General features: G+C 44.3%; 1 protein-coding gene across 1 annotated transcript in view; it reads left to right on the top strand.

Moving 5' to 3' along the window:
• Positions 1–12,895, top strand: part of CPNE2 (copine 2) — a 125,662-nt gene that overhangs the window by 23,538 nt on the left and 89,229 nt on the right. Inside the window, exon 2 of the mRNA XM_087729468.1 lies at positions 6,608–6,804. Within this exon, the coding sequence (XP_087585594.1) occupies positions 6,608–6,804 (197 nt within the window). The remainder of the gene's footprint in view (positions 1–6,607; positions 6,805–12,895) is intronic.

Below are 12,895 nucleotides of genomic sequence, written 5' to 3'. Positions count from 1 at the left end.
AGACTGCGATTTATGATGGCTTTGCAGGAAACTGGGGTTTACTTCTTATTTCTGGCGAAAAACCAGTCCATCGTGAACAATGAGCTTGGTTAACAATTGTGGTGTTCACTTTACAGCCATTATAAGAAAGGTTGTAAAAACAGGTCCAGTCAGGCAGTGACCCACTTCATGACTGTCACGACTTACAACTGTAATTGCCAGGCTCAATTATGGCCATAAATTGAGGACTGCATGTAATGGGGCTTGCTTTTGAATGAAGATAAGGAGGATGACTAATTTAAATTTCTTATAGCCACTGTGGATGAAATGAAGCAGCGGGTATATTAATAAATATTTTAGCCTGGAGCAACTGAGCCAAGTCAGTGTTTAAACTCTAGCAGGAAATAGTTAGCAAACACTAGAAGCAAAGTTAGGCTCAGAAGAATAGTTTCTGTGATGTATTTGTGGTTAAGCTTCATAAGGAAGTTGATCAAAGCAACTAAAGCTACATGAAGTCATGGTTTGACATTTAGCAGTTACTTTTAACCAGGGGTGGGTTCCTGTCAGTTCTAACCTCTTCTATAGAAGATGTTCCACAAATCTACAGTGCCGTTTAGAACCGGTTCCAGCTCCCTCCCCCCCCCAATCCACACATCATCAAGATGAAGAGCGAGAGGAGGAATTCTGGGAGTTGAAGTCCACAAGTCTTATAGCTGTCAAGTTTGAACACCCCTGGGGTTTTTTTCCCTAAAGGGTTAGGAGTGCAAGGGTCTTGTAACTTGACAGCTTTAAAACTTGCACACTTCAATGCCAGAGATCCGGAGCCAATATTTTGGTTGCTAAGCAAGAGTGTTGTTAAGTGAGTTTCACCACATTTTACAAGTTGGCCACGCCGACCCAGTCACATGGCCGGCAAGCCACTCCCACCCAGTCACATGGCCAGCAAACCACTCCCACAAAGCAGGCCACACCTACAGAAGAGGTTCTAAAAAAATTTGAAACCCACCACTGCTTTTAGCCAGTATAAACACAGCAACTCAGGCCTATTTTAAACATACGTTTTTTAATCGTTGATTTGCAATCCATCACACTGATAATCTTGTATTTCCTTGTTGGTGGATTATAAAAACAGTTTCCTGTGTAGGGAGAACTTGCCTCCAGAGGGTTGCTGAACACATTCCTGCTTTGCAAACCTGTCTTAAAGTGTTTGGAGGCTGAATTACTCAAGGGTTCTGCTCCAAAAGTCAAAACAAAACAGCTTGAGAGTCACCAATCGGATAGAAATTCAGATATTCACAAATATCTGAACAAACCTTAGCTTGAGAAGGGAGAGTATGTCAGAATATTCATGAACGGGAATAGGACATAGCAACAGGTCAGCCATTGGGGACTGGCTGAAATAGGACATGGTAACAATGTCAGCCAATGTATAGGCATTGCAACTGGGTCAGCTAATGGGAACTATTTGGTGACCGAGAGCCCTGCCAGACAGCTGGGAGCCTGGGCGTGGCTTACCTATGTAGCTCTGAGTCTGTGCAACAGAACGAATCTGCTGAGAATTTAAACTGAAACTAGACTGCTGAACTGAAACTGCTTCTCTCCCCTGCCTGTGTTTTTTGCCTGTATCTCTCTACCACTTCGTTGGAAAAATCTGCTGTTGGTATTGTACATTTATTCATGTGTTATTATGTATATAAAGAAGTTAATGAATCCTGATGAATCAGTTACCTTTGTGTGCTTTCTGGATGTGATTTTTTCAACAAACTCTTGACAGTCACCAATGGGATGGAAATTTAAGATATTCACAAATATCTGAACAAACCTTAGCTTGAGAAGGGAGAGTCACCAATGGGATGGAAATTCAGATATTCCTTCCTGCAGATTTTCTTCCAATACTGTCCACTTCAGTAGACTCTGAGTGGCTGATAAAATCTAAACAAGCCATTAAAACATTTACAAGTAGCAAACTGAAATAGGCAGTCCAAATTGAAAACAGTCATTAACAGTAACAATAAACTGTGATAGGGGCCCCACCAATACACCATCCACAGACCAGGGATCAGAATCAGGTCTTAAGGCTTTCCAAAATCCAAGAAGAGGGGGGGGGGGTCACCCATATCTCTGGGGAGGGTGATGTTCTAGCAGGCGTGATCCATGGCAGAGAAAATCTCTGTGAAGTTCCCAGAAGATGACCTAATTAATTTACAAGCCTCGAGACAAAGTTCAAAAGAAATCCATTCATTTATTAGGATCAACATTCTGGCGTGTACTCCTGCTGAGCGAAACTGATTTATACTTAATGGCGTCTGAACTTTACCCCTGTGTACCCTCCCCTCTGCCTTGGTCATAACTCACATTCACCAGCAAGATGCTACGGCAAGTTATGGACATGCGGATATGAGACCTAACTCTAGCCAAAAGTATGCATGGAATTCTCCTCCCTTCTCTATGCCACTTGATAGTAGTCATGGCAACACTTTACAAGTTGACAGTCCCCTTCTTTGGTCCTAGAACGTGATGGCGATCCTGTGGCACACCTGCCAGAAGTGGCACACAGAGCCATTTCTCCAGGCACAACCAGCTGTCGTCTGTTGCTCTTTTGGGTTCTGGCGCACACATGTGTGCTGGCATGCTGGTCTTCACACCCACAGGAGCTCTGGAAACCAAAAGAGCAGCTCTCTGGTGTGCATGCACGAACCAGCCACTGGTGTTCACGCATGTGGGAGTGCTGGAAACCGGAAGAGCGGCTCCCTGGTGCGCATCCATGTATCGGCCAGCTGCTCTTGGCTCGCGCCTGTGTGCCAGAAACTGGAAGACCAGGTCACCGTTGCGCATGCTGGAAACTGGAAGGCCAGCTTCCCAGCATGCACACTAGGGAACTGCTCTTCCCATTCCCAGGGCTCCCACGTGTGCGCACCCCAGGGAGCTGCTCTCCTTTTTTGTGGTGCTCCCTTGCCTGTGTGTATGCTCTCCCGTTTCGGCACTCTGTGCCACACCGGAAGTGGGGAAAAAATCCCATCACAACGGAGGTAATTGTATCATACCATTTTTTCAGATCACACCAGGGGTGGGTTTCAACCGGTTCGCGGCAGTCCCTGCGAACCGGTTGGTCGGCGAACCCGGAAGTAAGTAATTTCTGGGAACGGCGAAGGGTGCGCCCGCCCGCCCACGGTCCTTACCCGGTTTTGACGAGTTCTGCGCTTCTACGCATGAGCAGGACGCATACAGCACCTGCACGATCCTCCAGGAGCAGCTGGAGCGTCGCGCAGACGCTAGTACGCATGCGTGCACCGCGCGCGTGCACGAGGACACCGCCGGCCCCGTTCCAACCGAATTGGTTGGAACGGGGCGAGAAACCCACCCCTGGATCACACCTTCCTAGTGCTGCAATCTTAACAACTAACAAATCAGCTCCAGAAAATAATGAGCACCTAGCTCAAAACCTTTCATCACTGTTCCTTTCTGAAGACAAGGTCTTTGCATCAAAGCTGGTTTTATCCTTCCAATGCAGTGTAATAGTTACCCTACCACAGGAAGAATCCTTAATTCTTAACTCTGAATACAAGTAATCCTCAGGCCATTGAAAGTTTCAATGGCATTGAAAAAGTGACTTATTTTTTCACCTTTTCACACATGACCATCGCAGCATTCCCATGGTCACGGGATCAAAATACAAGCCCTTGGCCACTGACTCATGTTTATGATGGTCCAGGGGTTACGTGATCAACTTTTGAAACCTTCTGACAAGCAAAGTCAACAGGGGAGCCAGATCAACTTAACAACCCTGTTACTAACTGCTGCAGTGATTTGCTTAACAACAGTGGCAAGAGAGGTTGTAAAATGGCACAAAAACTCACTTAACAGCTGTCTCATGTAGCAACCAAAATTTGGGCTCCATTGTGGTCGTAAGTCGAGGACTCCCTGTATTGGGGGAATGTAGCTAAGGAGAACGTAGGTGTTCATATTTAAGTATTGGTGTCCCTTCCCTGGACCAGCCAGGGAGGTTGTGCATTATTGGATTGTCACAGTTCAGTGGGCAGAATGATGATGATGATGTGGCAGGCCTAGAAGCGGAGAGGTGGAATGAAACAATTCAGCTTTAATAGGATGAAGATGGAAACTCTCAGAAACCTTGCACTTTGTGTGAAGATGCCTTCTTAGGGATGCTCAGGCTGTTTGTGAATGAAAGAGAATTGCATGTTGGTTTTTAAGGTTCAGCCACATGGAATCCAAGTCGGTGTCTTGAATATCAACAGCAACAATCAACCAGGCTTGCCTCCAGAAATTGTGGGTGCTCCATCACTGGAGGCTTTCAAGAAGAGACTGGGCAGCCATTTGTCTGAAATGGTATAGGGCTGTGATGGCGAACCTATGGCACACGGGCCACAGGTTGCACACGGAGCCATTTCTGATGGCATGCGAGGTGTTGCCCTGCCAGCTCCAGTGCACAGGAGCATGCTGGCCAGCTGATTTTCAGCCTTGATTTTCGGCCATTTTTCGCCCTCTGGAGGCTTCCCTGATGCCTCCGGAGGGTGAAAAACAATCCAATGCGCAAACTGGAAGTTTGGGAATGGACTTCCGGTTTGCACACTGGGCTCTTTTTCTCCATCCAGAGACTTCAGGGAAGCCTCCTCAAGACTCCGGAGGGAGAAAAACGGTCCAATGGGCAACCCGGAAGTCCATTCCCAAACTTCCGGTTTGCGTGTTGGGTTGTTTTTCGCCCTCCCCAGGCTCCTAGAAAGCCTCTGGAGCCTGCGGAGGGGGAAAACAGACCTACTGAGCCCACCAGAAGTCAGAAAATGGGCCATTTCCAGCCTCCGGGAGAGTGGGGAGGCTATTTTCACCCTCCCCAGGCTCCAGGAAAGCCTGCGTGCATGCGCGGGGCAGCAGGGGTGTGTGCGTAGGGGGCATTAAATTATGGGTGTGGGCATGCATGCATGTGCAATAGCATGCATGTGTGTGTGCTTTTGGCACCTGAGGCGAAAAAGGTTTGCCATCTCTGGTATAGGGTTTCCTGCTTGAGCAGGGGGCTTGTCTAGAAGATCTCCAAGGTCCAACTGTGTTATTCTCTATAAAAGAGCTGTTTGTGGTTTTAGGCTGGAGGACCTGGTAGTTCTGAGGTTTTTACAGATTTACAAAGTTGGAAGGGACCTTGTAGGTCATCTAGTCCAAACCCCCACCCACCCAAGCAAGAGACCCAACACCATTTCTGACAGATGACAGCCCAATCTCTTCTTGAAAGCCTCCGGTGATGGAAGCTACCACAACTTCAAGTATCTTCCAGAGTATTGATGTTAGGCTGATTGGTCTGTAGTTTCCTGGGTCTGTTTCCCCCCCCTTTTTTTTTGAAGATGGGAATCACACAGTGGTGGGTTTCAAAAATTGTTGGAACCTACTCTGTGGGTGTGGCCTCCTTTGTGGGAGTGGCTTGCCGCCCATGTGACCGGATATGAAATTATGAATTAGTACTTAGGTTGGTCCAAGTAGCTATTCAGAAACTCTGGCATTGAAGCATGCAAGACTTAAAGCTGTCAAGTTACAAGATCCTTGCCAGTGGTGGGTTTCAAAAATTTTTGGAACCTCTTCTATAGGTGTGGCCTGCTTTCCGGGTCCACTGGTGGAACCTCTTCTAACCGGTTCAGTAGATTTGACGAACCAGTTCTACCGAATAGGTGCGAACTGGTAGGAACCCACCTCTGGAATCACATCACCTCTTTTTCAGTCCTCTGGTAGTTCCCTGGTACTCCAGGATTTTTGAAAGATGTGGTGCAGTGTTTCTGACATCTTCCAGCTCCTTTAGAACTCTGAAAATAAACTGGTAGACAATGTTTCCATAGCTCTCAATGGAGAATAAAATTTTAGGGGTGAAATGTAGAGGTTAAAGAGCAACCTAACAGGAAATCCATTCATACTCCTGCACCATTTGGAGAGTGTGTTCATCCCAAATTGGATAGCTAAATGTTATGGCGATTCGCAGTCCTCCAGGTCATGGTTGTCCCAAAGGTGCTTTTTCAAGAGGCAACTGGATTTTCTGTTTTTTTGTTTGAAGACATTTCGTTTCTCATGCAAGAAGCTTCTTAGCTCTGACTGGTTGGTGGAGAATGGAAGGACTTATATTCCTTGCAGACAGCTGGTCATTTGCATCCTTTTAGAGGGTCCTTGAGGCCACTTGGAAGTTTATCTGTGTCCTCAGGATCACCTGAGTGGTGCAAATGGTTCCTGTAGTCTGCAATTTTTCCTCTGGAAATCCATTCAGACTCCCACACCATTCAAGGGGGGGTGGTCTATCCCAAGGTATATGGCTAAAAGTTTAAAATGTTTAATTATGGGACAACCCTGACCTGGATGACTCAGAATCTCCATGGATTTTTCTGCAAAGGCTGATCCTGGGACAACTGCAACCCTCAAAAACACGAGTAAGTTGCCAAATGTCTAAATTTTGATTACATGCCCATGAGGATGCCCCAGCAGTTGTAAGTGCGAAAAATGATTATACGTCATTTTTCTCAGTCCTGTTGTCACTAAACAAATTATTGTAAGTTGAGGACTACCTGCAGTAAATGGGCTTATTTGTCCTATTTTACTTTCATTCCCTTTTTTTGCTAACATGCCTCTTTCTCTCCTGCAGACTGCCAAGAGCTGCTTCTGCCCGACCCAATGGCTTACACCATCAGCCCCACCCCGTCTGTGCCGGTGGGAACCCCAAATTGTGTTTGCAGAGTGGAACTGTCCGTGTGTGGTCAAAACCTTTTGGACAGAGATGTGACTTCAAAATCGGATCCTTTTTGTGTCTTATTTATGGAAATCAATGAAAAATGGACAGAGGTAAGACCCAAAGATTGTCCCGAGTCTTTCTAACTTGGGCTTGAAAGTCTTAATTCTTACAGGTAGGGGATGCAGTGACCAGGTGGGTCAGCAATGGAGCTGAGGCTGGAGATGCAGAAAGCTGAGGCAGGGTCCTGTTTATAGGATGCCTTCTTTCCAAAGGGATAGACAGTTTTGGCTTTTGGGGGCTGTGTCCATACAAACGTGCCTTTGACGTCTAGTGTCCGATAGGTATTCCGTTTCATGTACCCAAAGTGATGTCAAAGAGAAGAAGGATGGAATAGAATGAAATATAATGCAGAATGGAATAAGAATGAGATGGAATGGAATGGAACAGAAATAAGAATAGAATAGAGGTGAGTAGAGTAGAGTAGAATAAAATAATTATAGAATAGAATAGAATAAGAATAAGAATAGTATAGAGTAGAGTAGAGTAGAATAATAATAGAATAGAATAGAATAAGAGTAGGGTAGGGTAGGGTAGGGTAGAGTAGAATAATAATAGAATAGAATAAGAGTAGGGTAGGGTAGGGTAGAGTAGAGTAGAGTAATAATAGAATAGAATAGAATAGAATAAGAGTAGGGTAGGGTAGGGTAGGGTAGAGTAGAGTAGAGTAGAGTAGAATAATAATAATAGAATGGAATGGAATGGAATAGAGTTGGAAGGGACCTTGGTGGTCTTCTAGTCCAACCCCCTGCTCAGCCAGGAAACTTTACACCATTTCATACAAATGGTTATCCAATCTCTTCTTAAAAACCTCCTGTGATGGAGCACCCACAACTTCTGAAGACAAGCCGTTCCACTGGTTAATTGTTCTCAACCCAATTAATTTTTTTAAAATAAAAAACCCTTCTTGCTCGAGGTCTTTGCACTGTAGGCTTTTTGTAGAAACATAATTGTGGGCTGTCTTAGGCCTTTGATCCAAAATGTAATCTTCTCTTCATCTCTCTCAAGACTTCAGCACTTTGCCATCTAATTAAGATACGTCCTTACTGGGTCAGTTCTAAAATAGGATTGGTGGATCTGAGTGGAAGTGAAATAAAGCTCATTCCGTGTATGAATATTGTCCATGTTCATCTGGGATGAGGCCCAGGGGGCAAGATGGAGGAATTGAGAACATTTAAATCACAAAAAGAGAGAGTCACACAGTTGCTGTCTTCAGCTCCATTCTGATCATATGCTTAAGAATTCAGTTAAAGTTGTTGCATTCAAAAACCTGATCAGCTTGTTTAGCTTCTTGTTGTTTTGTGTGGTATAATCTGAACAATACGGCTTGAAGCTTAACACCTCAAAAACCAAGATCATGGTTGTCAGCAAACAACCCATTAATTTACCACTGATAAATTCAGAAGGAATACCACTAGAAAAAGATGAAAGGACGACGTACCTCGGTTTAAATTTGCGTGAAACATGATCAGTGAAGTAAAGACAAGGAGAGAAAAAGCTTGAACCGCATTTTTCTAAATGAAAAAAGATCCTCTGCAATCACAACATAAGCCTAAGACTGAAAATCAGGCTTGTCAGATGCTACATCTTTTCTATCCTGCTCTACGGAGTGGAGAGTGGATCGCTGACAGAAAGCCACTTGAAGAAAGTAGAAGCCTTTGAAATGTGGATTTACAGACGGCTGTTACATATAAACTGGGTTGACAAAAATAAGATATGAGGAGGTGAAAGCCAGGGGAAATCATCAAAGCCGTTAAAAAGCGATCGTTAGAATATTTCAGACATGGGATGCGACACCTGGAAAAATATGGCATCCTTCACTTCATCCTCCAGGGAAAAATTGAAGGCAAAGGAGGTCCAGGCAGAAGAAGAACTTCATGGCTTCAAAAATGTAAGGGAGCGGTTTGGACAAAACTCATGCAGCTGTTGACAAAAATAGGATTGCCAACTTCATTGTCAATGTCTGATGATGATGGAAGAAGAAGAAGAAGAAGGAGAAGGAGAAGAAGAAGAAGAAGAAGAAGAAGAAGAAGAAGAAGAAGAAGAAGAAGAAGAAAGAAGAAGAGGAGGAGGAGGAGGAGGAAGAAGAAGAAAGAAGAAGAGGAGGAGGAGGAGAAGAAGAAGAAGAAAGAAGAGGAGGATGAAGGAGAAGAAGAAGAAGAAGAAAGAAGAGGAGGAGGAGGAGAAGAAGAAGAAGAAGAAGAAAGAAGAGGAGGAGGAAGAAGAAGAAGAAGAAGAAAGAAGAAGAGGAGGAGGAGGAGAAGAAGAAGAAGAAAGAAGAGGAGGAGGAAGAAGAAGAAGAAGAAGAAAGAAGAAGAAGAAGAAAGAAGAAGAGGAGGAGGAGGAGGAGAAGAAGAAGAAAGAAGAGGAGGAGGAGGAGGAGGAGGAGAAGAAAGAAGAGGAGGAGGAGAAGGAAGAAGAAGAAGAAGAAAGAAGAAGAAGAAGAAGAAGAAAGAAGAGGAGGAGGAGGAGGAGGAGAAGAAGAAGAAGAAAGAAGAGGAGGAGGAAGAAGAAGAAGAAAGAAGAAGAAGAAGAAAGAAGAAGAGGAGGAGGAGGAGGAGAAGAAGAAGAAGAAAGAAGAGGAGGAGGAGGAGGAGGAGAAGAAGAAAGAAGAGGAGGAGGAGAAGGAAGAAGAAGAAGAAAGAAGAAGAAGAAGAAAGAAGAAGAGGAGGAGGAGGAGGAAGAAGAAAGAAGAAGAGGAGGAGGAGAAGAAGAAGAAGAAAGAAGAGGAGGAGGAGGAAGAAGAAGAAGATGAAAGAAGAAGAGGAGGAGGAGGAGGAAGAAGAAAGAAGAAGAGGAGGAGGAGAAGAAGAAGAAGAAAGAAGAGGAGGAGGAGGAAGAAGAAGAAGATGAAAGAAGAAGAGGAGGAGGAGGAGGAGGAAGAAGAAAGAAGAAGAGGAGGAGGAGAAGAAGAAGAAGAAGAAAGAAGAGGAGGAGGAGGAGAAGAAGAAGAAAGAAGAGGAGGAGGAAGAAGAAGAAGAAGAAGAAAGAAGAGGAGGAGGAAGAAGAAGAAGAAGAAGAAAGAAGAGGAGGAGGAGGAGGAGGAGAAGAAGAAGAAGAAGAAAGAAGAGGAGGAGGAAGAAGAAGAAGAAGAAGAAAGAAGAGGAGGAGGAGGAGGAGGAGAAGAAGAAGAAGAAGAAAGAAGAAGAGGAGGAGGAGGAGAAGAAGAAGAAAGAAGAGGAGGAGGAGGAGGAGGAAGAAGAAGAAGAAGAAGAAAGAAGAGGAGGAGGAAGAAGAAGAAGAAGAAGAAAGAAGAGGAGGAGGAGGAGGAGGAGAAGAAGAAGAAGAAGAAAGAAGAGGAGGAGGAGGAGGAGGAGGAGGAAGAAGAAGAAGAAGAAGAAGAAGAAGAAGAAGAAGAAGAACAACAACAACAACAACAACAACAACAACAACAACAACAACAACATATATTGCTTCAACAGACTGAATTTGTTTAGAATTAAGGGTACAAGTAGTCCTAGACCCTCAAACTGCAGTCGGGACCAGAAAAATTAACTGCATGCAGCATGCAAAAATCATCTTCCAGCACTTTTTCCTCAGTGACAAATTAGGAAAGAGATTTTGACGTTTCCTCCACAAAACAAGTACATTATGCATGAGCAAAGCAAACTGATGTTTGTTTCTGTGGCTGCTCTTAGTTGGCCCTCCTTGTCAAGAGGAGAGAGCAAAATAAGCCAGAAATCTCCCCTCCAGAGTTTGCTTAGCAAAAGAGTCTGACAAGTTCACCTTCTGGCTTGTTCCGGTTTTCAAACACTGGAATTATAAACTGAGGATAAATTTTGGCTGCAGAATTCGGAAGAATTTGGGGTTATTGTGATGTCTGCTTTGAGGGACTGCCACAAAGAAGAAAGCAGGGTCAAACTGTTGTCCAAAGCACAAGACGAGAAGAGGACAAGACAAGAAACAATGGTTGGAAACTAACCAAAGAGAGAAGCAACCTGGAATTAAGGAGAAATTTCCTAACAGTGCGAACAATTAACTAGTGGAACAACTGGCCACCAGAAATCGTGGGTGCTCCATCACTGGAGGATTTTAAGAAGAGACTGGACAGCCACTTATCTGAAATAGTATAAGTTCCCCTGCTTGAGACCTCCAAGGTCTCTTCCAGCTCATTCATTCTATTCATGTAGATGCTCTCCAGAACTTGGGACCCCAAAAAATGCCCTACCTCTGCTGAGAGAGGGTTCAAATTGTTTTAACAGCTAACAGCTTCTCTGAAGTTCCTAGCAATGATTGAAGACACCTGGAATGTCTTAAAGCTAACATAACTCCGTAAGCCAGTGTGAGCGAAACGTTTTGGCCCCAAGTGCTGAAATGAGAGCGCCAGAAACGGGAAGAGCAGTTGAGGAGCTGACCTTCCAATTTCCGGTGTGCGCATGCGTGCCGGTCACCTGGTCTTCTGTTTTCTGGCATGCTGCAAGCGCGAAGACCAGCTGGCCGAAGCACATGCACGCCCTGGAAACCAGAAGCTCAGCCTCCCGGTGCATGGATACATGCTAGGGAGCTGCTCTTCCGGTGCTCCTGTGTGCGCAAAGATCAGCATGTGCATGTCAGAACCCAGAAAATCATTGGGTGAAGAAAGACATACATGGAGAAATGGCTCTGGGTGCCACTTCTGGCATGCATGCAATAGGTTCGCCATCACAGCCTTAAGCTTTTGGGGAGTAGCCATCCCTTTTAGGATAATAAATAAGTTTGTCATATGGTGGCAGGAGTTGTCGTTGCTTTGAAGCAACGTGTTGCTTAAGGGTCATTTCGAACTTGTCGTCATATTGTGTAGCAAAGAATGTGGAAATTAATGATTGGGGGCTACGTGAACGAGGGCTTTGTTTAATAATGTTCTCAAGGCAGATGTTCCTGTTGCTTTCCCTTTGACAAAATGGCACAAAATGGGATGGAGAGGAATCAGAATAGGGAGGGGGGGGGAACCATTGTTTTCAATGCAAATATAGTCCGAGAGAAGACAAGTTGTACTGCTCACCAGCTCCGAGCTGTAATTTACAAGCTGTTGGGATTTCTCTGTGGATATCTTTTTTATTTTATTTTATCTTAAGTGGACTTTGGTTTCTTGCAGCCAAATGTATTGCTACTTTCAGCAGTTTTGCAAATCTGGTAGCAACTTTGTTCTGGTGGTAATGGTGGGGGGGGGGAATGATGTACAGCTCAATCTGTCTTGCAAATTGCTGTTATTAAATCCAGTTTCAATGAATAGAGTTTGTCAGCAAGAAAATAATCAAATTCAGAGAGTACTAAGGACACCACAGGTCTCCTCCTCCTCCTCCTCCTCCTCCTCCTCCTCCTCCTCCTCCTCCTCCTCCTCCTCCTCGTCTTTTTAAGCCACACTCCCTTCTAGCACTGAAGATGTTACCTAGTTTGGTAATGAAATGTCTGCAAGAAAACACACAAACTCAGAAAGCCCCCTCTCTCCTCTTCCTTCCTGCAAATCCCATCCCTTACTGGCATTGATAATGTTACCTAGTTTGGTAATGAAATGTCTGCAAGAAAACCAACAATCTCAGAGAGCACCAAGGACCTCTCATTTCAATCCCAAACTACAAATATTCTCCTTTATATGTGTTTTAGAATTGTAGGGAAGGTGAAAAGTGTTTTTACATTAGTTCCTTCACATCTCCCCTTTTTAAAAAAATACCACCTGAATACATGCTTAGTGATGTAGTGCTCAAGTCTCTAATGTAAGACCTGTTCCATAATATTTTAAAACAGTACAGTGTTTTTATTTTTGCTGTGTTTTTATCTAAGCACAGTTCAGACACTAATAAAAATTGCATTATGGACTCTAAACCTCATATAAATCTATCTACTTTACCGGCTTTATCTAATCCTAGCACGATCGCAATTTATATTAGTGGCAGGCAGTACAGATGATAAGAATATTTGTTCTGGCTTTGAAAAAGTCGTGAGAACAAGGGAAGCATTATTTGAAGGGTCTTTTAAAACCTCAGGAAACCAGGCTGTATTTTTGGTTCAAAGGAGCTGGAGAAGTTTGAAGTGGCCAGGCTGACTTGAGGGAAAACGGAAGGATCTTGATTGTGACCGAGAACCTCAATTGCAATTTAATTATTCAAATGACTTGGTCTCTCTGAATGCATAGCCCAGAAAGTTGGCATCAGCAATTTCAACTCT

This window comes from Thamnophis sirtalis, unplaced genomic scaffold, assembly GCF_051295495.1.
Source record: "Thamnophis sirtalis isolate CommonGarterSnake01/CBP01778 unplaced genomic scaffold, rThaSir2_p1.2 scaffold_14, whole genome shotgun sequence".
Lineage (NCBI taxonomy): Eukaryota > Metazoa > Chordata > Lepidosauria > Squamata > Natricidae > Thamnophis > Thamnophis sirtalis.
The sequence above is the reverse complement of the archived record's forward strand: the minus strand, read 5'-3'. Positions and strand labels throughout refer to the sequence as shown.